Genomic DNA, 27959 nt, shown 5'->3' with positions numbered 1-27959 from the left:
TCTCTTTCACTTCACAACGTCAACGTGCTTCTCATTCTGGACACGCAGGAAAAGACACAGGAACACACGCAGGAAGAGACACAGGAAGAGACACAGGAAAATACACAGGAATACACGCAGGAAGAGACACAGGAAGAGACACAGGAAGAGACACAGGAAGAGACACAGGAAAAGACACAGGAACACACGCAGGAAGAGACACAGGAAGAGACACAGGAAAATACACAGGAATACACGCAGGAAGAGACACAGGAAGAGACACAGGAAGAGACACAGGAAGAGACACAGGAAGAGGCACAGGAACATACACAGGAAGAGACACAGGAAGAGACACAGGAAGAGACACAGGAAGAGACACAGGAACACACACAGGAACACACACAGGAAGAGACACAGGAACACACACAGGAAGAGACACAGGAACACACACAGGAAGAGACACAGGAACACACACAGGAAGAGACACGGGGAATTACAACACCAGTATGGAGGGATGATGACCTGGCTAGCAGCTCAATCACACAGAATTCAGGCTGTAAGAAGGTGAGTTATTATTGTGCTGTATATGTGTGCTTCGTAAACAAATAATGAATCGGCCAGAGTTCGTATTCCTGCCGTAATCAAATGCTTCTCATTTGCATGTGTTTGAGTAGGGAAAAGTCAGTCTGTAAAAGTGTAGACAAAGACATGAATTGATAACTTGTCTCATTAATGATGTGAATACAGTGAGGGCTACTCATGTTGTTTTGAAAGAGTCTATCCTCTAAACTGGTGTGGTGTGGAGCAGGCAGGCAGGCAGGCAGGCAGGCAGGCAGGCAGGCAGGCAGGCAGACCAGTATAACGCCCCTCCGGCTACATGTTATTAAGAGCTCACAGGATTGGATGTTACAAACAGGGACAATTCATTTCTGTTGAAAGTACTGCTGCTGTTGACTCTGGAATGTTTCCGTTGGGTCCCTGGTTCCAAGGTCTTTTCTCTCTGCTGAGAGGACGCACTGTGAAAGTTACAACACACAGGTTCAGACAGAGCCAGGCCACTCCCTCTGAAGTAGTCTACCGACTGAGGCACGTATTAAATCTCTCAGCAGAGACATTATTTAGAGAAAGAGAGAGAGATAAAGAATGAGTGAGAGGGAGAGTTAAGAGGCTTCATCTGGGTTAGTGTTTAGTGGGTTGCTCTATTCACTATGTTTAAGCATGGTCTGACTGACTGACTGTCTGATTGACTGTCTGACTGACTGACTGTCTGACTGACTCTCTGACTGACTGACTGACTGACTGACTGTCTGACTGACTGTCTGACTGACTAACTGACTGACTGTCTGATTGACTGTCTGACTCTCTGACTGACTGACTGACTGACTCTCTGACTGACTGACTGACTGACTGACTGACTGACTGTCTGACTGACTGACTGTCTGACTGACTGACTGACTGTCTGACTAACTGACTGACTGACTGATTGACTGACGGACTGACTGACTGTATCGCTGGCAGCTGTTGGTTTTAAATAGTTTGGATTCCTTTCCAACAACCAGCACAGGTTTAGACATAGAGGGGAGGCATTAGGATACTGTTTTAGCATCCCAAATGTCACCCTATTCCCTATAAAGTGTGTAGGTCTAGGTCGAAAGTAGTGCACTATAGAGGGAATAACATGCCATTTGGGAGAGTCTCAACTATCAGAACGCTGTCTGACACAACAACATTACTCTGACCAATAGAATACAGATGATTTCTGAAGTGGAAACATGTTACAATGAAATGCACTGCAGCCATTTGTTTCAGACGTAGAAGGATTGTTAACGTGTTTACTGGGTTAATAACACGGTTAATATTTGTCCTTGCAGGTGACTATCGGGTTTGAATCCATGACTCCATGATGAATACACATGTAGTTATGAGAGACGGGCGAGTGCTGTCAAGGTATGTCATTACTGTGTTTTTTTACTGACTCTGTTGATTGTTCCAAGATGATATAATACGTGAAGGTCCGTACAGAAGGCTTGAGAAGGAACTAGAAGTCTAAATTAGAGTTCAAAAGTCCAAGCGAGATACTGTATATACATAACAACCAAGTGAGCTATAACAAAGGAGAGTTGTGCTTTCAGTTTTCACACTGTATATCTCAGCTGTGTATTATCTTGTGCTTTATATCCAAACTAATATCTTGGATGTTACTCCAGAATGTTTTGGCATTCTAACAATTCACTATTAAACATACACAGTGAAATTGCAAGAGTTAATTCAACTCCTATGGAGTTAAATTAAACAGTATTTTGGGGTTTATATGGTCCAACCCTTATATTGTGTTAAAACTACTCTGGTCATGGTGTTGATATTTTTGGAGTTAAACGATGGTAAATGGAGCAAATATCAAACTCTCAGAGAGTTGATTAAATTGAACTCCAACTGCCATTTCACTATTTTCAGTGTTGTTGTTTTTTTAAATGTAACCTTTATTTAACTAAGCAAGTCAGTTAAGAACAAATTCTTAATTAGATCACGCACAACAAATATCTCCTGTTTTTAGATCACTCACAACAAATATCCTGTTTTTAGATCACTCACAACAAATATATCCTGTTTTTAGATCACTCACAACAAATAGCTCCTGCTTTATGCTCACTCACAACAAATAGCTCCTGCTTTTAGCTCACTCACAACAAATATCTCATTACTTTTAGATCACTCACAACTTTCATTTCAAATGCCTGTCACCATGTCATCTGGAACATTTATCTAACTAACGGTTTTCATAAATCCATTCACTTTCAGATTGGATTAGTTTAGAAAAAAATGGTTTCTTACCTTTTTGTGTAGCATAAAATCAAAAAACACAGATATTGAAATAAACAATTAAAAAAAAATCTGCCTGCAACAGAGCATGTGGGATTGACAATGAGGCCAATCCCACATCTGTGGATAACTCCATAGATTTAACTCCCTGTCTCTGGTTACTTAATGGAGTTAAAAGTACTCCGTCCCAATGAACTCCAGTTATCAGCATTAACTTAAATGTTTTGGGGTGGTAGTGTAGTCTAGTGGTTAGAGCAGTGGACTGCAACTGGAAGGTTGTGAGTTCAGACCCCGGAGCTGACAAGGTACAAATCTGTTGTTCTGCCACCTGAACAGGCAGTTAACCCACTAATCCTAGGCTGTCATTGAAAATATGAATTTGTTCTTAACTGACTTGCCTAGTTAAAATAATAAACTCCAGGCAGTGTACCACTCTCTTGAGGGATTAGATAACTCCCAATAGAGTCAATTTAACAATATATTTTTTTTTAACTATCCTTGATTTACTGTGTACCTTGTGTTTCTGACAGGGCTGAGTTCTTGTCATTGCTGAACACATACAACTGTTTTCTGAAAGACAAGACCCAGCAGCATCTTGTCTTCTATGAGGTAGGTTGACCCTCGCTGCTCCATTGAATTATTTACATGTTTTATTTGCAGCAAAGGAAACACGTAATAAAAACAATTAAAATATTTACTAATTAAATCAAACTTCTGCAGTTTACATTTTAGTTAAAGTTGAATTTATTTGAAAATAAGAACTAATAAATACAAACACCAGTGTGGTGAAACCCAAGGGCTGATATGAAACCAAAACTATATACACAAGTACAACAATTAAACACGTTTGTTACAACAGAGAACACAAACAACTAATTATGAATGTATAAATCAATAATCACAAAAAAATATGTATTTTTTTGTTTAAATGTGAATGTGAGAGTTAAGCTGTATGGAGGACATTACTGAGTAGTTTGGTTCATCAGGCTGACCTCCAGTCTTCATGGAGGAGATTACTGAGTAGTTTGCTTCATCGGGCTGACCCCCAGTCTTCATGGAGGAGATTGCTGAGTAGTTTGGTTCATCAGGTTGGCTCCCAGTCTTCATGGAGGAGATTACTGAGTAGTTTGGTTCATAAGGCTGACCTCCAGTCTTCATGGAGGAGATTACTGAGTAGTTTGGTTCATCAGGCTGACCCCCGGTCTTCATGGTTCATCACGCTGACCCCCAGTCTACATGGAGGGGATTACTGAGTAGTTTGGTTCATCAGGCTGACCCACAGTCTTCATTGGTTCATCAGGCTGACCCCCGGTCTTCATGGTTCATCACGCTGACCCCCAGTCTTCATGGAGGAGATTACTGAGTAGTTTGGTTCATCAGGTTGACCCCCAGTCTTCATGGAGATTACTGAGTAGTTTGGTTCATCAGGTTGACCCCCAGTCTTCATGGAGATTACTGAGTTTTGGTTACTGAATTTGGCAATGTGAAGATAAGAATTCCAGAGTTTGGAATTCCAGAGCAGTGGGGAGGGTGAAGTTTATCACAGTGTCTGGTGTTATATAGATAGATTTCAGAATTAACCTGGAAGAATCCATTGAAGGGTTTAGGTAAATTGGGACCTGGTAGAATCCATTGAAGGGTTCAGGTAAACTGTCTGGGACCTGATAGAATCCATTGGAGGCTTTAGGTAAACTGGGACCTGGTAGAATCCATTGAAGGGTTTAGGTAAACTGGGACCTGGTAGAATCCATTGAAGGGTTTAGGTAAACTTGGACCTGGTAGAATCCATTGAAGGGTTTAGGTAAACTGGGACCTGGTAGAATCCATTGAAGGGTTTAGGTAAACTTGGACCTGGTAGAATCCATTGAAGGGTTTAGGTAAACTTGGACCTGGTAGAATCCATTGAAGGGTTTAGGTAAACTTGGACCTGGTAGAATCCATTGAAGGGTTTAGGTAAACTTGGACCTGGTAGAATCCATTGAATGGTTTAGGTAAACTGGGACCTGGTAGAATCCATTGAAGGGTTTAGGTAAACTGTCTGGGACCTGGTAGAATCCATTGAAGGGTTTAGGTAAACTGGGACCTGGTAGAATCCATTGAAGGGTTTAGGTAAACTGGGACCTGGTAGAATCCATTGAACGGTTTAGGTAAACTGGGACCTGGTAGAATCCATTAAATGGTTTAGGTAAACTGGGACCTGGTAGAATCCATTGAAGGGTTTAAGTAAAGTGGGACCTGGTAGAATCCATTGATGGGTTTAGGTAAACTGGGACCTGGTAGAATCCATTGAAGGGTTTAGGTAAACTGGGACCTGGTAGAATCCATTGGAGGGTTTAGGTAAACTGGGACCTGGTAGAATCCATTGAAGGGTTTAGGTAAACTGGGACCTGGTAGAATCCATTGGAGGGTTTAGGTAAACTGTCTGGGACCTGGTAGAATCCATTGAAGGGTTTAGGTAAACTGGGACCTGGTAGAATCCATTGAAGAGTTTAGGTCAACTGGGACCTGGTAGAATCCATTGAAGGGTTTAGGTAAACTGGGACCTGGTAGAATCCATTAAATGGTCTAGGTAACTGGGACCTGGTAGAATCCATTGAAGGGTTTAGGTAAACTGGGACCTGGTAGTCCATTGAAGGGTTTAGGTAAACTGGGACCTGGTAATATCCATTGAAGTGTTTAGGTAAACTGGGACCTGATAGAATCCATTGAAGGGTTTAGGTAAACTGGGACCTGGTAGAATCCATTGGAGGGTTTAGGTAAACTGGGACCTGGTAGAATCCATTGAAGCGTTTAGGTAAACTGGGACCTGGTAGAATCCATTGAAGGGTTTAGGTAAACTGGGACCTGGTAGAATCCATTGAAGGGTTTAGGTAAACTGGAACCTGGTAGAATCCATTGGAGGGTTTAGGTAAACTGTCTGGGACCTGGTAGAATCCATTGAAGGGTTTAGGTAAACTGGGACCTGGTAGAATCCATTGGAGGGTTTAGGTAAACTGGGACCTGGTAGAATCCATTGAAGGGTTTAGGTAAACTGTCTGGGACCTGGTAGAATCCATTGAAGCGTTTAGGTAAACTGGGACCTGGTAGAATCCATTGAAGCGTTTAGGTAAACTGGGACCTGGTAGAATCCATTGAAGGGTTTAGGTAAACTGGGACCTGGTAGAATCCATTGAAGGGTTTAGGTAAACTGGGACCTGGTAGAATCCATTGAAGGGTTTAGGTAAACTGTCTGGGACCTGGTAGAATCCATTGAAGGGTTTAGGTAAACTGGGACCTGGTAGAATCCATTGAAGGGTTTAGGTAAACTGGGACCTGGTAGAATCCATTGAAGGGTTTAGGTAAACTGTCTGGGACCCCAGTCTTCATGGAGGAGATTACTGAGTAGTTTGGTTCATAAGGCTGACCTCAAGTCTTCATGGAGGCGATTACTGAGTAGTTTGGTTCATCAGGCTGACCCCCGGTCTTCATGGTTCGTCACGCTGACCCCTAGTCTTCATGGAGGGGATTACTGAGTAGTTTGGTTCATCAGGCTGATCCACAGTCTTCATTGGTTCACTAGGCTGACCCCCAGTCTTCATGGAGGAGATTACTGAGTAGTTTGGTTGATCAGGCTTACCAGTCTTCATGGAGGAGATTACTGAGTAGTTTGGTTCATCAGGTTGACCCCCAGTCTTCATGGAGATTACTGAGTAGTTTGGTTCATCAGGTTGACCCCCAGTCTTCATGGAGATTACTGAGTAGTTTGGTTCATCAGGTTGACCCCCAGTCTTCATGGAGATTGCTGAGTAGTTTGGTTCATCAGGTTGACCCCCAGTCTTCATGGAGGAGATTACTGAGTAGTTTGGTTCATCAGGTTGACCCCCAGTCTTCATGGAGATTACTGAGTTTTGGTTACTGAGTTTGACAATGTGAAGATAAGAATTCCAGAGTTTGGAATTCCAGAGCAGTGGGGAGGGTGAAGTTTATCACAGTGTCTGGTGTTATATAGATAGATTTCAGAATTAACCTGGAAGAATCCATTGAAGCGTTTAGGTAAACTGGGACCTGGAAGAATCCATTGAAGGGTTTAGGTAAATTGTCTGGGACCTGGTAGAATCCATTGAAGGGTTTAGGTAAACTGGGACCTGGTAGAATCCATTGATGGGTTTAGGTAAACTGTCTGGGACCTGGTAGAATCCATTGAAGGGTTTAGGTAAACTGGGACCTGGAAGAATCCATTGAAGGGTTTAGGTAAACTGGGACCTGGTAGAATCCATTGAAGGGTTTAGGTAAATTGTCTGGGACCTGGTAGAATCCATTGAAGGGTTTAGGTAAACTGGGACCTGGAAGAATCCATTGAAGGGTTTAGGTAAACTGGGACCTGGTAGAATCCATTGAAGGGTTTAGGTAAACTGGGACCTGGTAGAATCCATTGAAGGGTTTAGGTAAACTGTCTGGGACCTGGTAGAATCCATTGATGGGTTTAGGTAAACTGGGACCTGGTAGAATCCATTGAAGGGTTTAGGTAAACTGGGACCTGGTAGAATCCATTGAAGGGTTTAGGTAAACTGGGACCTGGTAGAATCCATTGAAGGGTTTAGGTAAACTGGGACCTGGCAGAATCCATTAAATGGTTTAGGTAAACTGGGACCTGGTAGAATCCATTGAAGGGTTTAGGTAAACTGGGACCTGGTAGAATCCATTGAAGGGTTTAGGTAAACTTGGACCTGGCAGAATCCATTGAAGGGTTTAGGTAAACTGGGACCTGGCAGAATCCATTAAATGGTTTAGGTAAACTGGGACCTGGTAGAATCCATTGAAGGGTTTAGGTAAACTGGGACCTGGTAGAATCCATTGAAGGGTTTAGGTAAACTTGGACCTGGCAGAATCCATTGAAGGGTTTAGGTAAACTGGGACCTGGCAGAATCCATTAAATGGTTTAGGTAAACTGGGACCTGGTAGAATCCATTGAAGGGTTTAGGTAAACTGTCTGGGACCTGGTAGAATCCATTGAAGGGTTTAGGTAAACTGGGACCTGGTAGAATCCATTGAAGGGTTTAGGTAAACTGGGACCTGGTAGAATCCATTGAAGGGTTTAGGTAAACTGTCTGGGACCTAGTAGAATCCATTGAAGGGTTTAGGTAAACTGGGACCTGGTAGAATCCATTGAAGGGTTTAGGTAAACTGGGACCTGGTAGAATCCATTGAAGGGTTTAGGTAAACTGGGACCTTGTAGAATCCATTGAAGGGTTTAGGTAAACTGGGACCTGGTAGAATCCATTGAAGGGTTTAGGTAAACTGGGACCTGGTAGAATCCATTAAATGGTTTAGGTAAACTGGGACCTGGTAGAATCCATTGAAGGGTTTAGGTAAACTGGGACCTGGTAGAATCCATTGAAGGGTTTAGGTAAACTGGGACCTGGTAGAATCCATTAAATGGTTTAGGTAAACTGGGACCTGGTAGAATCCATTGAAGGGTTTAGGTAAACTGGGACCTGGTAGAATCCATTAAATGGTTTAGGTAAACTGGGACCTGGTAGAATCCATTGAAGGGTTTAGGTAAACTGGGACCTGGTAGAATCCATTGAAGGGTTTAGGTAAACTGGGACCTGGTAGAATCCATTGATGGGTTTAGGTAAACTGGGACCTGGTAGAATCCATTAAATGGTTTAGGTAAACTGGGACCTTGTAGAATCCATTGAAGGGTTTACGTAAACTGGGACCTGGTAGAATCCATTGAAGGGTTTAGGTAAACTGTCTGGGACCTGGTAGAATCCATTGGAGAGTTTTGTTAAACTGTCTGGGACCTGGTAGAATCCATTGGAGAGTTTTGTTAAACTGTCTGGGACCTGGTAGAATCCATTGGAGAGTTTTGTTAAACTGTCTGGGACCTGGTAGAATCCATTGGAGAGTTTTGTTAAACTGTCTGGGACCTGGTACAATCCATTGGAGAGTTTTGTTAAACTGTCTGGGACCTGGTACAATCCATTGGAGAGTTTTGTTAAACTGTCTGGGAGGTATGAGTATTTGCAGATTAAAATTTATAATTGGCGTACATTAATGTCGTAAATAGGCAAGATAGAGTTTCTTAAACAAAGGTGCAGATGGAGCCACGTAATTAGAGGTGGCTAGTCTTGCAAATATATTTTGTATGGTGAGTAATTTGTGTAGGTAGGAGGCAAATGTACTGGCCCAGACAATATTACAGTAAATGAGATATGGGTAAATGAAGCTACAGTAAAGAGTTAGGAAGCAAGCCTGATGAACCAAACCAGAAATCTTTCTGATGAAACCAACACATTTCTTCACTTCACTTCAGACTGAATGAGAATGATTTTTCCAGGATACCTTCTCATTAATTACAACTCAGACAAATCTAGTGGATGTGCCTTGGTCCATTTCATTGCCACCAATTGAGATTCTGGCTCTTTTTTCTTTTTTTTTACAATCTTTCTTATTCTTACTAGTGAATACAATACAGTTAGATCTTTTTTATATTTAAATATAATTTGTTTTTCTGGAACCATTCAGAAATATATCCATTCCTGAGTTGGCTTCATTAATTTTAGTGTGATAAATCCAGTTGGATTCATTAATTTTAGTGTGATAAATCCAGTTGGCTTCATAAATTTTAGTGTGATAAATCCAGTAAGCTTCATTAATTTTAGTGTGATAAATCCAGTTGGCTTCATTAATTTTAGTGTGATAAATCCAGTTGGCTTCATTAATTTTAGTGTGATAAATCCAGTTGGCTTCATTAATTTTAGTGTGATAAATCCAGTTGGTTTCATTAATTTTAGTGTGATAAATCCAGTAGGCTTCATTAATTTTAGTGTGATAAATCCAGTTGGCTTCATTAATTTTAGTGTGATAAATCCAGTTGGCTTCATTAATTTTAGTGTGATAAATCCAGTAGGCTTCATTAATTTTAGTGTGATAAATCCAGTTGGCTTCATTAATTTTAGTGTGATAAATCCAGTTGGCTTCATTAATTTTAGTGTGATAAATCCAGTTGGCTTCATTAATTTTAGTGTGATAAATCCAGTAGGCTTCATTAATTTTAGTGTGATAAATCCAGTTGGTTTCATTAATTGTAGTGTGATAAATCCAGTTGGCTTCATTAATTTTAGTGTGATAAATCCAGTTGGCTTCATTAATTTTAGTGTGATAAATCCAGTTGGTTTCATTAATTTTAGTGTGATAAATCCAGTTGGCTTCATTCATTTTAGTGTGATAAATGCATTTGGCTTCATTCATTTTAGTGTGATAAATCCAGTTGGCTTCATTCATTTTAGTGTGATAAATGCAGTTGGCTTCATTAATTTTAGTGTGATGAATCCAGTTGGCTTCATTAATTTTAGTGTGATACATCCAGTTGGCTTCATTCATTTTAGTGTGATAAATCCAGTTGGTTTCCTCAGCAAAGAGAATGGGAAGTACGGTAGAAGATACAGCAGCAAGGTCATGGAGATTAGGAATAACTAAGGTCCAATGATCATACCCTGTGGGACGCCACAGGATATCTTGGCCCTGGTACATGCACATCCATTTGCATAAACAAATTGTTCTCTATCATAAACATAACGACAGTGCATTCGGAAAGTATTCAGACCACATTTTGTTACGTTACAGCCTTATTTTAAAATGGATTCAATATGTTTTTTTCGCTCATCAATCTACACACAATACCCTATAATGACAAAGCAAAAACAAGTTTAGAATTTTATTGCTAATTTATATATATATAAAAAACTGAAATATCACATTAACATAAGTATTCAGACCCTTTACTCAGTACTTTGTTGAAGCACCTTTGACAGCGATTACAGCCTCCAGTCTTCTTGGGTATTACGCTACAAGCTTGGCACACCTGTATTTGGAGAGTTTCTCCCATTCTTCTCTGCAGATCCTCTCAAGCTCTGTCAGGTTGGATGGGGAGCGTCGTTGCACAGCTATTTTCAGGTCTCTCCAGAGATGTTAGATCGGGTTCAAGTTAGATCGGGTTCAAGTCCGGGCTCTGGCTGTGCCACTCAAGGACATTCAGAGACTTGTCCCACTATTGCGTTGTCTTGGCTGTGTGTTTAGGGTCGTTGTCCTGTTGGAAGGTGAACCTTCACCCCAGTCTGAGGTCCTGTGCGCTCTGGGGCAGGTTTTCATCAAGTTTCTCTCTGTACATTGCACTGTTCATCTTTCCCTTGATATTGACTAGTCTCCCAGTCCCTATGACTGAAAAACATCCCCACAGCATGATGCTGCCACCACCGTGCCTCACCGTAAGGATGGTGCCAGGTTTCCTCTAGATGTGATGCTTGCCATTCAAGCCAAAGAGTTCAATCTTTCATCAGACCAGAGAATATTATTTCACATAGTCTGAGAGTCCTTTAAGTACCTTTTTGCAAACTCCAAGCGGGCTGTCATGTGCCTTTTACTGAAGAGTGGCTTATGTCTGGCCACTACCATAAAGGCCTGATTGATGGAGTACTGCAGACATGGTTGTCCTTCTGGAAGGTTCTCCCATCTCCACAGAGGAACTGAGAGAGTGACTATCGGTTTCTTGGTCACCGCCTTGACCAAGGCCCTTCTCCCCCGATTGCTAAATTTGGCCGGGCGGCCAGCTCTAGGAAGAGTCCTGGTGGTTCCAAACTTCTGTCGTTTAAGAATGACGGAGGCCACTGTGTTTTTGAGGACCTTCAATGCTGCAGAACATTTTTGGTACCCTTCCCCAGACCTGTGCCTCGACAGAATCCTGTCTCGGAGCTCTACGGACGATTCCTTCAACATTGCATGGTGTTTGCTCTGACATGCGCTCTCAACTGTGGAACCTTATAAAGACATGTGTTTGCCTTTACAAATCATATCCTACTAATTGAATTTACCACAGGTGGACTCCAATCAAGTTGTAGAAACATCTCAAGGATGATCAGTGGAAACAGGATGCACCTGAGCTCAATTTCGAGTCTCATAGCAAAGGGTCTGAATTATTATGTAAATCCATTTTAAAACATTTTTTTTTATAAATGTGAAACAAATTATTTAAACCTGTTTTCACTTTGTAACTATCGGGTATTGTGTGTAAAGGATTTTCTTTTTTAAATGTAAAAAAATGATTGACTCCATTTGTAAATAAGGCTGAAACAAAACGTGGGAAAGGGAAGGGGTTAGAATACTTTCAGAATGAGCTGTATAATTATATGTATAACCATGAAACTGTAGTAATGCAATTTGGAAAGTAATATTTCATGACCAACATTTGGATCAATATCAAGAGCGCCAATCAAGATATGCCAAGACCGTATTCATTGTTTTAAAGGGCAGTAAAGATTTTATCAACGAGTTGCTAAAGAGCCACATCTGTGGAGTGGTTTTTACCAAAACCATATTCGTTCTCATATAGAATACAGAATATAGAATACAGGGTTGATTTAAATGCTTCAACATTCTCTTAAATTCATTATAATTAACATTCTCTTATACACCATGTTTCTAGGATTTTAGAAAAACATAGTACTGATATGGGGTGGTAATTTGTAAAAACAATCTGGGATCCCCAAATCTATAGAGGGGGATAACTTTGGCAATTTTTTTAATCTTTAGGAGCATTACCAGTTTGCAATGATTTGGTGAAAATATACATTCGAGGCTCAGCAATCATGAGACACTGATTTCACCAAAGAGGCACCAATCTCATCATGACCTGCTGCTGATATCTCTAAGTTACCAATTACTTCCATCCCCTCCATTACACCAGGAGGATCAAACAGAAGCAGAAGAGGGACATGTCCCTTAATGTAATCCAGGAGATTTACATCAGTTCTCTATTTTCTTTGACAGAGAGGAACCAACATTCACCAAAAAAGTTTTTAAATTAACATGAAATACAGTCAAGATCAATATCGGTCTTATTTCCCACAATACATTGAGATGGAATAGTTGTAGATGCCTATTTCTTATTCAACAGTTGATTGATGATTTTCCAAGTTGACTTTATATATTATTTAAGGATTCTTGGAATATGTTAGGAAAATATATTTTTGGGGATATCCGAAGTAAGAGATTAAATTTGCTCATACACTTTTTGTAATGTGCAGAGAATGTTTTGAGACCGGTTGTAAACCAAGGTCTCCTGAAACCTTCTTGTGCTCTCTTACATGGTTTGACTAAGGGAAAGCAGTGGGGAAATACACAATTAAATGATGTGAGAAAAGTCAGGTAAAGCAGACTCCACATCAGCCTGATTATAAACATTTTACCATGAAATATCATCAATCAACATCTTAATGAGCTCACAATTACTTTAGTTAAATATTCTACCCTTAATGCTACTAATCATTCCCATCTGTTCATGTCCAACTGCCAAAAAGAAGTGGAAAATTGGAAAGTGGTCAGAAATGTCAGAATACAGTATACCTGTATTAGCCACATCATTCAAAGAATTAGTAAAAATATGATCAATAAGGGTGTCAGGTGAACTGGTCAGTCTGTGGTCTTATAGATGAGGGGATACAGGTGAACTGGTCAGTCTGTGGTCTTATAGATGAGGGGATACAGGTGAACTGGTCAGTCTGTGGTCTTATAGATGAGGGGATTCAGGTTAACTGGTCAGTCTGTGGTCTTATAGATGAGGGAATACAGGTGAACTGGTCAGTCTGGGGTCTTATAGATGAGGGAATACAGGTGAACTGGTCAGTCTGTGGTCTTATAGATGAGGGGATACAGGTGAACTGGTCAGTCTTTGGTCTTATAGACGAGGGGATACAGGTGAACTGGTCAGTCTGTGGTCTTATAGATGAGGGGACACAGATAGATGGAGTATCAGGTGTCAGTGAGTGGTTCTCATTTTTAATTTCACTTATGTTGAAAACATCCAATAGAAATTAATCACCCAATCAAATCCAAGGTTGATGCAAGGATATCAGTGAAACGACCAATGTCAGAATCGGGTGGACGATAGATGCATCTAATTACCACTTTTTAACCACCCAAAAAACAGCTCAGTTTACAGCTCTGGACCCCTGTGCCGTTAAAACCTAACCAACGTGTTTACAGTTCTGGACCCCTGTACCGTTAAAACCTAACCAACGTGTTTACAGCGCTGGACCCCTGTACCGTTAAAACCTAACCAACGTGTTTACAGCTCTGGACCCCTGTACTGTTAAAACCTAACTAACGTGTTTACAGCTCTGGACCCCTGTACCGTTAAAACCTAACTAACGTGTTTACAGCTCTGGACCCCTGTACCGTTAAAACCTAACCAACGTGTTTACAGCGCTGGACCCCTGTACCGTTAAAACCTAACCAACGTGTTTACAGCTCTGTACTGTTAAAACCTAACCAACGTGTTGACAGCTCAGTACCGTTAAAACCTAACCAACGTGTTTACAGTTCTGGACCCCTGTACCGTTAAAACCTAACCAACGTGTTTACAGTTCTGGACCCCTGTACCGTTAAAACCTAATCAACATACAGTATATGTTATATTTGAAATGTTAAGACTAAGAACTGTGTTTATCTCCACTAGAGAGATGGAGAGGTGGTGTTCGAGGGATTCCTGACTATCTCCTGGGGAGTACGGCAGCCCATCAGGCTCAAAATACAGGATGACAAACAACAACCATTCACCAGCCTCCTGTCACCTGACCCAGTCAGTCCAGTCAGTCCTCATGGACGCAAGAGGTTACCTTTGACCTTTATCATGCATTATGTCAATACCATAGTTAAAATGGAGTAATACAAGCATCACTCAGGCTAAACCCTCTCTGTCTGTCAGGGGGATGACACGATGGGGGGAGTTTGAAGATCTCCATCAGATCAATGAGACAGAGGAGACCAACAAGCAGCATCCTGCAGAGGAGACCAGCAACCACACGACAGGTAATCTCACCTTAACTATAGCAACCACATTACAGGTAACCTCACCTTAACGATAACAACCACACTACAGGTAACCTCACCTTAACTATAGCAACCGCATTACAGGTAACCTCACCTTAACAACCACACTACAGGTAACCTCACCTTCACTATAACAACCACACTACAGGTAACCTCACCTTAACTAACTCCTCTCTCGGAGGACCTGAGCCCTAGGACCATGCCTCAGGACTACCTGACATGATGACTCCTTGCTGTCCCCAGTCCACCTGGCCGTGCTGCTGCTCCAGTTTCAACTGTTCTGCCTTATTATTATTGGACCATGCTGGTCATTTATGAACATTTGAACATCTTGGCCATGTTCTGTTATAATCTCCACCCGGCACAGCCAGAAGAGGACTGGCCACCCCACATAGCCTGGTTCCTCTCTAGGTTTCTTCCTAGGTTTTGGCCTTTCTAGGGAGTTTTTCCTAGCCACCGTGTTTGTACACCTGCATTGCTTGCTGTTTGGGGTTTTAGGCTGGGTTTCTGTACAGCACTTTGAGATATCAGCTGATGTACGAAGGGCTATATAACTACATTTGATTTGATTTGATTTGATTTGAACTATAACAACCACACTACAGGTAACCTCACCTTAACAACCACACTACAGGTAACCTCACCTTAACCTTAACAACCACACTACAGGTAACCTCACCTTAACAACCACACTACAGGTAACCTCACCCGAACCACACTATAGGTAACCTCACCCTAACCACACTACAGGTAACCTCACCTTTACAACCACACTACAGGTAATCTCACCCTAACCACACTACAGGTAACCTCACCTTAACCTTAACAACCACACTACAGGTGACCTCACCCTAACCACACTACATATAACCTCACCCTAACCACACTACAGGTAACCTCACCTTTACAACCACACTACAGGTAACCTCACCTTAACCTTAACAATCACACTACAGGTAACCTCACCTTAACAACCACACTACAGGTAACCTCACCCGAACCACACTACAGGTAACCTCACCCTAACCACACTACAGGTAACCTCACCTTTACAACCACACTACAGGTAATCTCACCCTAACCACACTACAGGTAACCTCACCTTAACCTTAACAACCACACTACAGGTAACCTCACCTTAACAACCACACTACAGGTAACCTCACCCTAACCACACTACAGGTAACCTCACCCTAACCACACTACAGGTAACCTCACCCTAACCACACTACAGGTAACCTCACCTTTACAACCACACTACAGGTAACCTCACCTTAACAACCACACTACAGGTAACCTCACCCTAACCACATTACAGGTAACCTCACCTTGACAACCACATTACAGGTAACCTCACCCTAACCACATTACAGGTAAACTCACCTTCACAACCATACTGCAGGTAAACTCCCCTTAACAACCACACTGTAGGTAAACTCCCCTTAACAACCACACTGCAGGTAACCTCACCCTAACCACATTACAGGTAAACTCACCTTAACAACCACACTGCAGGTAAACTCACCTTAACAACCACACTGCAGGTATTTCCCTTCAGTTCATTGACACTAAATCCATCAGTTGAATGAATAGTTGATTGAAGGTCTAAATTAATCTCCAATTAATGTCTCCATAGAGAAATGAACTAAATTTGCTGTACGGTGTCCATATTAGGACAACGTCATTTTAACGAATGAGTCATGAGACAGTTGCAACTCCTGCTGAGACTGAAACATCTCTTGCTGAGACTGTCCTAATATGGATACCGTACACCTATTCTGTCTCAGGATACAGGGGTTATTGAAAGCTCTGTATTATAAGGCTGTGAGATGTCAACCCTTATCCGATCGTGATTATTTGCCCATAAAACATTATGATGTGTAATATATATATGTATATTTCGTACCAGTCAAAAGTTTTAGAACACCTACTTAATCAAGGGCTGTTCTTTATTTGTACTATTTTCTACATTGTAGAATAACAATGAAGACATCAAAACTATGAAATAACACATATGGAGATATGTAGTAACCAAAAAAGTGTTAAAACAAAACCAAATATATTTTAAACTCTTCAATGTAGCCACCCTTTGCCTTGGTGACAGCTTTGCACACTCTTGCATTTGCATTCTCTCAACCAGCTTCACCTGGAATGCTTTTCAAACAGTCTTGAAGGAGTTCCCACATATGCTTAGCACTTGTTGGCTGCTTTTCCTTCACTGCGGTCCAACTCATCCCAAACCATCTCAATTGGGTTGAGGTTGGGTGATTGTGGAGGCCTAGTCATCTGATGCAGAGTTCAATCACTCTCCTTCTTGGTCAAATTGCCCTTTCAAAGACTGGAGGTGTATTTGGGGTCATTGTCCTGTTGAAAAACAAATGGTAGTCCTAAGGACAAACCAGATGGGATGGTATATCGCTGCAGAATTCTGTGGTAGCCATGCTTATTAAGTGTGCCTTGAATTCTAAATAAATCACTGAGTGTCACCAGCAAAGAACCCACACAACATCACACCTCCTCCTCCATGGTGGGAACATGTGGAGATCATCCGTCCACCTACTCTGCGTCTCACAAAGACACTGCGGTGAACCAATTTTTTTTTATTTGGACTCATCAGACCAAATGACAGGTTTTCACAGGTCTAATGTCCATTGCTTGTGTTTCTTGGCCCAAGCAAGTCTCTTCTTATTATTGGTGTCCTTTAGTAGTGGTTTCTTTGCAGCAATTTGACCATGAAGGCCTGATTCACGCAGTCTCCTCTGAACAGTTGATGTTGTGATGTGTCTGTTACTTGAACTCTGTGAGGAATTTATTTTACCTACAATCTGAGGCTGGTAACTCTAATGAACTTATCCTCTGCAGAGGTAACTCTGCGTCTTCCTTTCCTGTGATGGACCTCATGAGAGCCAGTTTCATCATAGCACTTGATGGTTTTTGTGAATGCCCTTTAAGAAACTTTCAACGTTTTTGACATTTTCCGTATTGACTGACCTTCATGTCTTAGAGTAATGATGGTCTGTCGTTTCTCTTTGTATATTTGAGCTGTTCTTACCATAATATGGACTTGGTCTTTTACCAAATAGGGCTATCTTCTGTATACCACCCCTACTTTGTCACAAGTCAACTGATTGGCTCAAACGCATAAAGGAGGACATAAATTCCACAAAATAACTTTACGGCACACCTCTTAATTAAAATGAATTTCAGGTGACTACCTCATGAAGCTGGTTGAGAGAATGCCAAGAGTGTGCAAAGCAGTCATCAAGGCTACTTTGAAGAACCTAAAAAAAATGTTTTAGATTTGTTTACATTTTTTTGGGTTACTACATAATTCGATGTGTTATTTCATAGTTTTGATATCTACACTATTGTTCTACAATGTAGAAAATAAAGAAACCCATGAATGAGTAGGTGCATTTTGACTGGAACTGTATATTTACACCACTAGTCAAACGTTTAAGAACAACTAAAAGGGAAGGGGAGCAACTGTCCATTTTTAAGTCAGAGGGGACGCAACCACTGGTGAGGGATGAGTTGATGAGGGAAGTGAGGAATGGGAGGTCTCCAGAGAGGGTCCGGAGAAGAGAGGAGGGGATGATCAATAGGATGTGAATGAGTAAAAGATATCGTCAATCTTTTTTTCAAAGTCATTGACTAAAAGTCACCTGCAGAGAGGGGGGGGGGGGGATTAAGGATGGAGGAGAAGGTAGAAAATAGTTTCAGGGTAGAACCATGACATTTAATGGTAGAAAGTGGCTTTAGCAGCAGATACAGAGGAACAGAAAGAGACAGGGGGGAGTGAAAGGATGATAGGTCCTCGGGAAGTTTAGTATTTAAAAAAATATTTGCTCAGCTGCCCGCAGCCCTGTTCTGTAAGCTTCACAATGAGTCACTCAGCGACGTAGCAGGAGCGGAAGGCCGACCCAGCTGGGAGGAAAGGGGAGAGTGCGAGTCATAAGATGCGGAATGGGAGTGGAGTAGGGTCGAAACAGAGAACAGGGACCTGGAGGGGGTTACAGTGAGATTAATAGGAGAACAGAGACCTGGAGGGGGGTTACAGTGAGATTAGTAGGAGAACAGAGACCTGGAGGGGGTTACAGTGAGATTAGTAGGAGAACAGAGACTGGGGGGGTTACAGTGAGATTAGTAGGAGAACAGAGACCTGGAGGGGGGTTACAGTGAGATTAGTAGGAGAACAGAGACCGGGGGGGTTACAGTGAGATTAGTAGGAGAACAGAGACCTGGAGGGGGGTTACAGTGAGATTAGTAGGAGAACAGAGACCTGGAGGGGGTTACAGTGAGATGTGGAGGGGGGTTACAGTGAGATTAATAGGAGAACAGAGACCTGGAGGGGGGTTACAGTGAGATTAGTAGGAGAACAGAGACCTGGAGGGGGTTACAGTGAGATTAGTAGGAGAACAGAGACCTGGAGGGGGGTTACAGTGAGATGTGGAGGGGGGTTACAGTGAGATTAATAGGAGAACAGAGACCTGGAGGGGGGTTACAGTGAGATTAGTAGGAGAACAGAGACCGGGGGGGTTACAGTGAGATTAGTAGGAGAACAGAGACCTGGAGGGGGGTTACAGTGAGATTAGTAGGAGAACAGAGACCTGGAGGGGGTCACAGTGAGATTAGTAGGAGAACAGAGACTAGTAAAGATGAGGTTAAGAGAATTGCCTGTCTTGTGAGTTGGAGGGGATTGGGAAAGGGTGAGGTAATATCGCCCAACTCTACTGTCCAGGGAGCTACAGGAGTTATGAAAGCTGTACGCTGCGTCCCACCCCCACAAAGCAGAAGACAGAGGTGGAGGAGGAGCAGTCCAACCTGATCCGCTGTATGAGTGATGCTTCCTTGGTGAAGAGGAGGGTGAAGAGGAGTCCCTCACAGAGAGAGAGAAACAGGCAACACTGCTTCTCCATCAACGGACACTTCTATAACTACAAGGTAACGTCAATGAGAGAACTGACCTGATCATTACCTATCTAGGACATGATTTGATCCATCAAATTTCTTTCTTTCTTTCTTTCTTTCTTTCTTTCTTTCTTTCTTTCTTTCTTTCTTTCTTTCTTTCTTTCTTTGCATGCTGGGAGTGTTTAGTGCATGCTGGGAATTTTGTGAGCGGTGTCTGGAGTTAGATCGCCTGTGTAATCTTTCTTGTTTTCTTTTCTTGGTGGTTTTCTTTTCTATGAATGATGATTTTTTTGTGGTAGAGGCTTTGGGAGATGCACAGAGGGTCCTCGTAATGCCTGACCCACTAATGTAGGGAGAGGTGGGCCTCATAATGCCTGGACCCACTGGTGTACAGAGAGGTGGTCCTCGTAACGCCTGGGCCCAATGATGTAGGGAGAGGTGGTCCTCGTAACACCTGGGCCCACTGATGTAGGGAAAGGTGGGCATCGTAACGCCTGGGCCCACTGATGTAGGGAAAGGTGGGGATCATAACGCCTGTGCCCACTGATGTAGGGAGAGGTGGGCATCGTAACGCCTGGGCCCACTGATGTAGGGAAAGGTGGGGATCATAACGCCTGGGCCCACTGATGTAGGGAGAGGTGGGCATCGTAACGCCTGGGCCCACTGATGTAGGGAGAGGTGGTCCTCGTAACGCCTGGGCCCACTGATGTAGGGAGAGGTGGTCCTCGTAACACCTGGGCCCACTGATGTAGGGAGAGGTGGGCATCGTAACGCCTGGGCCCACTGATGTAGGGAGAGGTGGTCCTCGTAACGCCTGGGCCCACTGATGTAGGGAGAGGTGGGCATCGTAACGCCTGGGCCCACTGATGTAGGGAGAGGTGGGCATCGTAACGCCTGTGCCCACTGATGTAGGGAGAGGTGGGCATCGTAACGCCTGGGCCCACTGATGTAGGGAAAGGTGGGGATCATAACGCCTGGGCCCACTGATGTAGGGAGAGGTGGTCCTCGTAATGCCTGGGCCCACTGATGTAGGGAGAGGTGGGCATCGTAACGCCTGTGCCCACTGATGTAGGGAGAGGTGGGCATCGTAACGCCTGGAACCACTGATGTAGGGAAAGGTGGGGATCATAACGCCTGGGCCCACTGATGTAGGGAGAGGTGGGCATCGTAACGCCTGGGCCCACTGATGTAGGGAGAGGTGGTCCTCGTAACGCCTGGGCCCACTGATGTAGGGAGAGGTGGTCCTCGTAACACCTGGGCCCACTGATGTAGGGAGAGGTGGGCATCGTAACGCCTGTGCCCACTGATGTAGGGAGAGGTGGTCCTCGTAACACCTGGGCCCACTGATGTAGGGAGAGGTGGGCATCGTAACGCCTGGGCCCACTGATGTAGGGAGAGGTGGGCATCGTAACGCCTGTGCCCACTGATGTAGGGAGAGGTGGGCATCGTAACGCCTGGGCCCACTGATGTAGGGAAAGGTGGGGATCATAACGCCTGGGCCCACTGATGTAGGGAGAGGTGGTCCTCGTAATGCCTGGGCCCACTGATGTAGGGAGAGGTGGGCATCGTAACGCCTGGGCCCACTGATGTAGGGAGAGGTGGGCATCGTAACGCCTGGGCCCACTGATGTAGGGAGAGGTGGGTATCGTAACGCCTGGGCCCACTGATGTAGGGAGAGGTGGGCATCGTAACGCCTGTGCCCACTGATGTAGGGAGAGGTGGGCATCGTAACGCCTGGGCCCACTGATGTAGGGAAAGGTGGGGATCATAACGCCTGGGCCCACTGATGTAGGGAGAGGTGGGCATCGTAACGCCTGGGCCCACTGATGTAGGGAGAGGTGGTCCTCGTAACGCCTGGGCCCACTGATGTAGGGAGAGGTGGGCATCGTAACGCCTGGGCCCACTGATGTAGGGAAAGGTGGGGATCATAACGCCTGGGCCCACTGATGTAGGGAGAGGTGGTCCTCGTAACGCCTGGGCCCACTGATGTAGGGAGAGGTGGGCATCGTAACGCCTGTGCCCACTGATGTAGGGAGAGGTGGGCATCGTAACACCTGGGCCCACTGATGTAGGGAGAGGTGGGGACGACAGTGGTAGAGCAGCCACAAGCACCTGTTGCTGAGGAACAAGTTGTCCATGTTGAGGGTACTGACTTGCTGCTTGTACCAGAGGGGAACATAGTGTCTGATGTTCAGCAGAAAAATATTGTTGGAGGAGGTAAGGAAGGATCTTGGGGTGCCATTTCCCCAGACTGGTGAGGAGATGCCCAGTACGAGTGATGGGGTACAGAAGAGGGTTCAGGTGGAGCTAGTCTCCCAGGTAGTGGAGGAGATGCCCAGTACTCGTGATGGGGTTCAGGTGGAGCTAGTCTCCCAGGTAGTGGAGGAGATGCTCAGTACGAGTGATGGGGTGCAAGTGGGGAGTATTGAGAGGGATGTGGCAGAGGGGAGTCAGACTGTGGCCTCAGTTGAGGAGGATCAGGAGAAGGATATGGACATCTCTATTGATAAGATAGCAGCTGGTGACGACTCAATTTACAATGTAGATGAGGTAAATTGATTCCTGGATCAGACTTTGGGGAAATCTGTCAAATTGGCAGATTTTTTGGGATGTTGATAAGTTTGTGAGGTCAGCTGTGGTGTTACAGAAGATGGTGGGGTTAGACCAGTTGAGTGTGAAGAGAAGAGTTTCCTCTTGAGGAAATGTGTTACTGCTGTTACGGCAATAAAAGGTAGTGGGAAACATGGTCAGGTTCAGAGAAATGAGAACAATGATGATGATCCTTTTAGGGTGGGTTTTTTCTTCTGGCTTCTGGTTGTCTCTTTTCTATATTGACAATCAATTGCAAGGATCCTTAATCAACGTGGACAATCCGAGTGTGATATATAATAATCGTATAGTACATAGCAAACTCACTTGGAGTATAGTGGCTTTGAGACGAGCCTTGATTTTCCTTTTCAAACTGGGTGACTGAAGCAAAATGGCTACCTTTTATCTAGATGTGATCACAATGAAGATTTTGCGTCACAAAGAGTTTGAAGAAGGATGTAAGGCAACTTGTAAGGGCCCTTATGATGGAGAATAGAGCAAGGCTTTGGGCCAGAGAATGATGATGACTTTGTGGATGAACTGATCTACAATTATGGAGTGGGAGAATATCGCCTGGGCAATGACTTCCTGGGTTTGACTCTGCAGTCTAGCCAGACTGTCAGCAATGCTAAGCAGCTTGGTTGGCCCCTCACTGAGGGGATCTCCTTGGTTGGCCCCTCACTGAGAGGATCTGCTTGGTTGGCCCCTCACTGAGAGGATCTGCTTGGTTGGCCCCTCACTGAGAGGATCTGCTTGGTTGGCCCCTCACTGAGGGGATCTGCTTGGTTGGCCCCTCACTGAGAGGATCTGCTTGGTTGGCCCCTCACTGAGAGGATCTGCTTGGTTGGCCCCTCACTGAGAGGATCTGCTTGGTTGGCCCCTCACTGAGGGGATCTGCTTGGTTGGCCCCTCACTGAGGGGATCTGCTTGGTTGGCCCCTCACTGAGAGGATCTGCTTGGTTGTTTGAGTGTTTATTGTGTTGTGGGTTCCCAGACCCAATAAAGTTTTTTTAAAACTGTCTCTGTCTCTCTCCTCTCTCTCTCTCTCTCTCTCTCTCTCTCTCTGTCTCTCTCTGTCTCTGTCTCTCTCGTCTGTCTCTCTCGTCTGTCTTTCTCTGTGTCTGTCTCTGTTTCTCTCTCTTTCTCTGTCTCTGTTTCTCTCTCTTTCTCTGTCTTTGTTTCTCTCTCTTTCTCTCTCTTTGTGTCTCTTGTGTCTGTCTCTGTTTCTCTCTCTTTCTCTGTCTCTGTTTCTCTCTCTTTCTCTGTCTTTGTTTCTCTCTCTTTCTCTCTCTTTGTGTCTCTTGTGTCTGTCTCTGTTTCTCTCTCTCTCTCTGTCTCTGCTTCTCTGTCTCTGTTTCTCTCTCTCTCTCTCTCTCTCTTTGTGTCTCTTGTGTCTGTCTCTGTTTCTCTCTCTCTCTGTCTCTGTTTCTCTCTCTTTCTCTCTCTTTGTGTCTCTTGTGTCTGTCTCTGTTTCTCTCTCTCTCTCTCTCTTTGTGTCTCTTGTGTCTGTCTCTGTTTCTCTCTCTCTCTGTCTGTTTCTCTCTCTTTCTCTCTCTTTGTGTCTCTTGTGTCTGTCTCTGTTTCTCTCTCTCTCTCTCTCTTTGTGTCTCTTGTGTCTGTCTCTGTTTCTCTCTCTCTCTGTCTCTGTTTCTCTCTCTTTCTCTCTCTTTGTGTCTCTTGTGTCTGTCTCTGTTTCTCTCTCTTTCTCTCTCTTTGTGTCTCTTGTGTCTGTCTCTGTTTCTCTCTCTCTCTCTCTTTGTGTCTCTTGTGTCTGTCTCTGTTTCTCTCTCTCTCTGTCTCTGTTTCTCTCTCTTTGTGTCTCTTGTGTCTGTCTTTGTTTCTCTCTCTTTCTCTCTCTTTGTGTCTCTTGTGTCTGTCTCTGTTTCTCTCTCTCTCTCTCTCTTTGTGTCTCTTGTGTCTGTCTCTGTTTCTCTCTCTCTCTGTCTCTGTTTCTCTCTCTTTCTCCCTCTTTGTGTCTCTTGTGTCTGTCTCTGTTTCTCTCTCTCTCTCTCTCTTTGTGTCTCTTGTGTCTGTCTCTGTTTCTCTCTCTCTCTGTCTCTGTTTCTCTCTCTTTCTCTCTCTTTGTGTCTCTTGTGTCTGTCTCTGTTTCTCTCTCTCTCTCTCTCTTTGTGTCTCTTGTGTCTGTCTCTGTTTCTCTCTCTCTCTGTCTCTGTTTCTCTCTCTTTCTCTCTCTTTGTGTCTCTTGTGTCTGTCTCTGTTTCTCTCTCTTTCTCTCTCTTCGTGTCTCTTGTGTCTGTCTCTGTTTCTCTCTCTCTCTCTCTCTTTGTGTCTCTTGTGTCTCTCTCTCTTTCTCTCTCTTCGTGTCTCTCTCTCTCTGTCTCTGTTTCTCTCTCTCTCTCTAGACGGCTATATTCACTCCAACCTATGGAACATCCACTAACGTCCGTATCAACAGCAAAATGACAACACATCAGGTCATATCACAGCTCCTTCAGAAATTCAAGGTGAATTATGTCAAATGACCAGGTTGTATTGTTGTTAGATCACTTGGGGGAAGTCTTCTGGTTTGGTTCTAATAGTACGTGTGTCTGGTTCACTGCTGTGTTTCCATGTTGTGTTGCAGATAGAAAATGATCCTAATGAGTTTGCCCTCTACTGTGTCCATCAAAGTGGAGGTACGTTGAGCCATTCTCTTCCAGAACACAACTGATGCTGCTATCCTTCTGACATCATTAACACGTTGGACGGGGTATAATTGGTGTAAACTGGGGCTCTCCAGGGTTCTCCATTGTTAGGGTTCTCCAAGGTTATGGTTCTCCAGGGTTAGGGTTCTCCATTGTTAGGGTTCTCCAAGGTTATGGTTCTCCAGGGTTAGGGTTCTCCAGGGTTAGAATTAATAGTGTCTGTTTCCTCCTATAGAGAAGAAGAAGCTGTCGGACTCAGATCTGCCGCTGTGGGAGAGGCTTGTTCAGGGCCCAGCAGAGACCATCATGAAGATGTTCCTCATGGACAGAGATGAAGAGGAAGTCAGCAACGATGTGAGTGTCTGCCCTTCAGCAGGGTTTTGGGGCCAGAATGAGTTTTGGACACTAGCCACACACAGTGCACTAACCCCCCTGCCCATGACTAGCTCTGCTCTCTCCCCAGGTGGCCCAGTACCTCAATCTGGAGCTGCCCATCCTGGAGGGGGTTCTAGTGAAGCTGGAGGAAGAGGAGAACAGAGCGGTGCAGAGAATCACCACCAAGTGAGTTATGAAGGAGTTAAACTATCCTAACTGTTACCTAAAGTAGAGGGGGGCCGAAACATTCAGACTAGGTTCTGGGTTAACATGCACTAAATCAACCCTGTCAGATCAACTGGGTCAATCTGGACTCTAAACCGTACTGTGTTTATTCTGTGTCACCTGTAGTTAAATGGTGATCTGTCACCTGTAGTTAAACGGTGATGTGTCACCTGTAGTTAAACGGTGATGTGTCACCTGTAGTTAAACGGTGATGTGCTATTTTTGTGTCCTATAGGTACAACCAGCAGCAAATAGTCTTGTCTCAGCTTCTCAGCTCCAAGATCACCAAGACCGAGACAGAGGTGTAAGGAGTGGACTTCACACAGACTGGACTTCACACAGACTGGACTTCACACAACACATACCAGAACAACAGTACACAGAATACATGAAGGGACATAGTGTCCAGGGAAGAGGATGTTCAAGATTAAACTAATATCTGTGTCCCAAATGGCACCCTATTCCCTATATAGTGCACTACTTTAGACCAGAGCCCTATTCCCTATATAGTGCACTACTTTAGACCAGAGCCCTATTCCCTATATAGTGCACTACTTTAGACCAGAGCCCTATTCCCTATATAGTGCACTACCTTAGACCAGGACGTTGCGCTGTATAGGGAATAGGGTGCCATTTGGGACTCAGGCATACTACACCATAACTAAACCTGAAAGACTGCAGGAGGAAACAGATGTCCAGGGAAGGTATTGTTCAATGTCAACCTGAAAGATGATGATCAGTGATGAATTGAAAGCAACAAGTAGAAAAAAGTTAAATATGGAAATATTTTTCAATGAACCTGATGCATCTAATAGAAAGCCCTTTTGGTACCAGAAGGACTAGTCATCCCTCCAACTACACAGCTGAACTAGTAGTCATCCCTCCACCTACACAGCTGAACTAGTAGTCATCCCTCCACCTACACAGCTGAACTAGTAGTCATCCCTCCACCTACACAGCTGAACTAGTAGTCATCCCTCCACCTACACAGCTGAACTAGTAGTCATCCCTCCACCTACACAGCTGAACTAGTAGTCATCCCTCCACCTACACAGCTGAACTAGTAGTCATCCCTCCACCTACACAGCTGAACTAGTAGTCATCCCTCCACCTACACAGCTGAACTAGTAGTCACCCCTCCACCTAGACAGCTGAACTAGTAGTCATCCCTCCACCTACACAGCTGAACTAGTAGTCATCCCTCCACCTAGACAGCTGAACTAGTAGTCACCCCTCCACCTACACAGCTGAACTAGTAGTCATCCCTCCACCTACACAGCTGAACTAGTAGTCATCCCTCCACCTAGACAGCTGAACTAGTAGTCACCCCTCCACCTACACAGCTGAACTAGTAGTCATCCCTCCACCTACACAGCTGAACTATTAGTCATCCCTCCACCTACACAGCTGAACTAGTAGTCATCCCTCCACCTACACAGCTGAACTAGTAGTCATCCCTCCACCTACACAGCTAACAGCTAGCTCCTGAATGAGTTGTCATCCCTCCACCTACACAGCTAACTCCTGTTTCTGTAATAGAGGCTTGACAACACAACAAATAAATGCTAGCTAGCTGCCAGTTTGTTACTGTTGAATCATGAAGTGATTCAGTCATTTTTCAATAACACGCGGCTAGCTAACTAACTGGCTGGTGGAGGTGTTATGATCACTAACATCATGGCTGGAATGTACTTTTGACCAATCAGATTACTTGTCCCGGACTAACTGTTTAATAAGCCCTATAAAGTGATTGTCTGATCATAGCAAAGATTATAATTACCTAATATTGGCCAGTGGCGTCATTTACATTGGGAGCTTCCTCCGGATGCTTCATGTTTTTCTGGAGGCCGTACATATATTTTCAGATTCCTGTGATTACAGGACGTGACTTAACTGGGGGTCATAGGGGTGGTTTTGAAGAGTTTAAAATATTTGTGACCAGGGGACAGTTTTGACCCGGCATGTGAAATCTGAATTCAATCTGCCCAAAAGGATTGTTGACCTCCATTGGTCCTAATTGTCTTACAGTACCAGAGGCGTCTATACTGTATGTCCCCACCACCTTCTTCAAAATAGTTTCCATTTTTAACCAAAATCCTGGAAAAAAATTTTTCAAACAGCTGAATGATTTTTAAAGTGCCAACTGTATTTTTGACAAATACCAATCTGGTTTTGCAGCCCACCACAGCACAGAGACAGCGGTAGTTCAAGTGGTAAATGATCCCAGAGCCAACAGAGAGACAGCCTTAGTTAGAGGCAAATGATCCTAGAGCCAATACAGATGCCAAACAGCTCTATGTCCTTGTATTTAAATGGTGCATTCCTGACTGTTGACCATGATGTCCTTCTGGACAGACCGGAGAGGTGGGTTGGACTCTCCGGTACAGAGGTGGGTTGGACTCTCCGGTACAGAGGTGGGTTGGACTCTCCGGTACAGAGGTGGGTTGGACTCTCCGGTACAGAGGTGGGTTTAGCACCTTGTGTACCGGACAATAATTTTTCGTCAACCTTGGTGAACATAACATTTTTCCATATATCCACAAA

At 43.9% G+C, this 27959-nt stretch overlaps 1 protein-coding gene across 1 annotated transcript; it reads left to right on the top strand.

Moving 5' to 3' along the window:
* On the top strand, positions 1 to 27938 carry LOC139408250 (Ras association domain family member 6). The gene is made up of 11 exons (XM_071151926.1): positions 1 to 543; positions 1851 to 1926; positions 3330 to 3408; positions 14297 to 14451; positions 14546 to 14649; positions 19412 to 19614; positions 24534 to 24635; positions 24755 to 24806; positions 25051 to 25169; positions 25279 to 25376; positions 25651 to 27938. Exons 2-11 carry the CDS (start codon positions 1880 to 1882, stop codon positions 25721 to 25723), a joined length of 1032 nt encoding a protein of 343 aa, XP_071008027.1. The 5' UTR covers positions 1 to 543; positions 1851 to 1879; the 3' UTR covers positions 25724 to 27938.
* The last annotated feature ends 21 nt before the right edge of the window (positions 27939 to 27959 follow it).

Source organism: Oncorhynchus clarkii, chromosome 5 (genome assembly GCF_045791955.1).
Source record: "Oncorhynchus clarkii lewisi isolate Uvic-CL-2024 chromosome 5, UVic_Ocla_1.0, whole genome shotgun sequence".
Classification (NCBI taxonomy): domain Eukaryota; kingdom Metazoa; phylum Chordata; class Actinopteri; order Salmoniformes; family Salmonidae; genus Oncorhynchus; species Oncorhynchus clarkii.
Note: the sequence above shows the minus strand (reverse complement) of the source record. Positions and strands in the feature narration are given on the sequence as shown.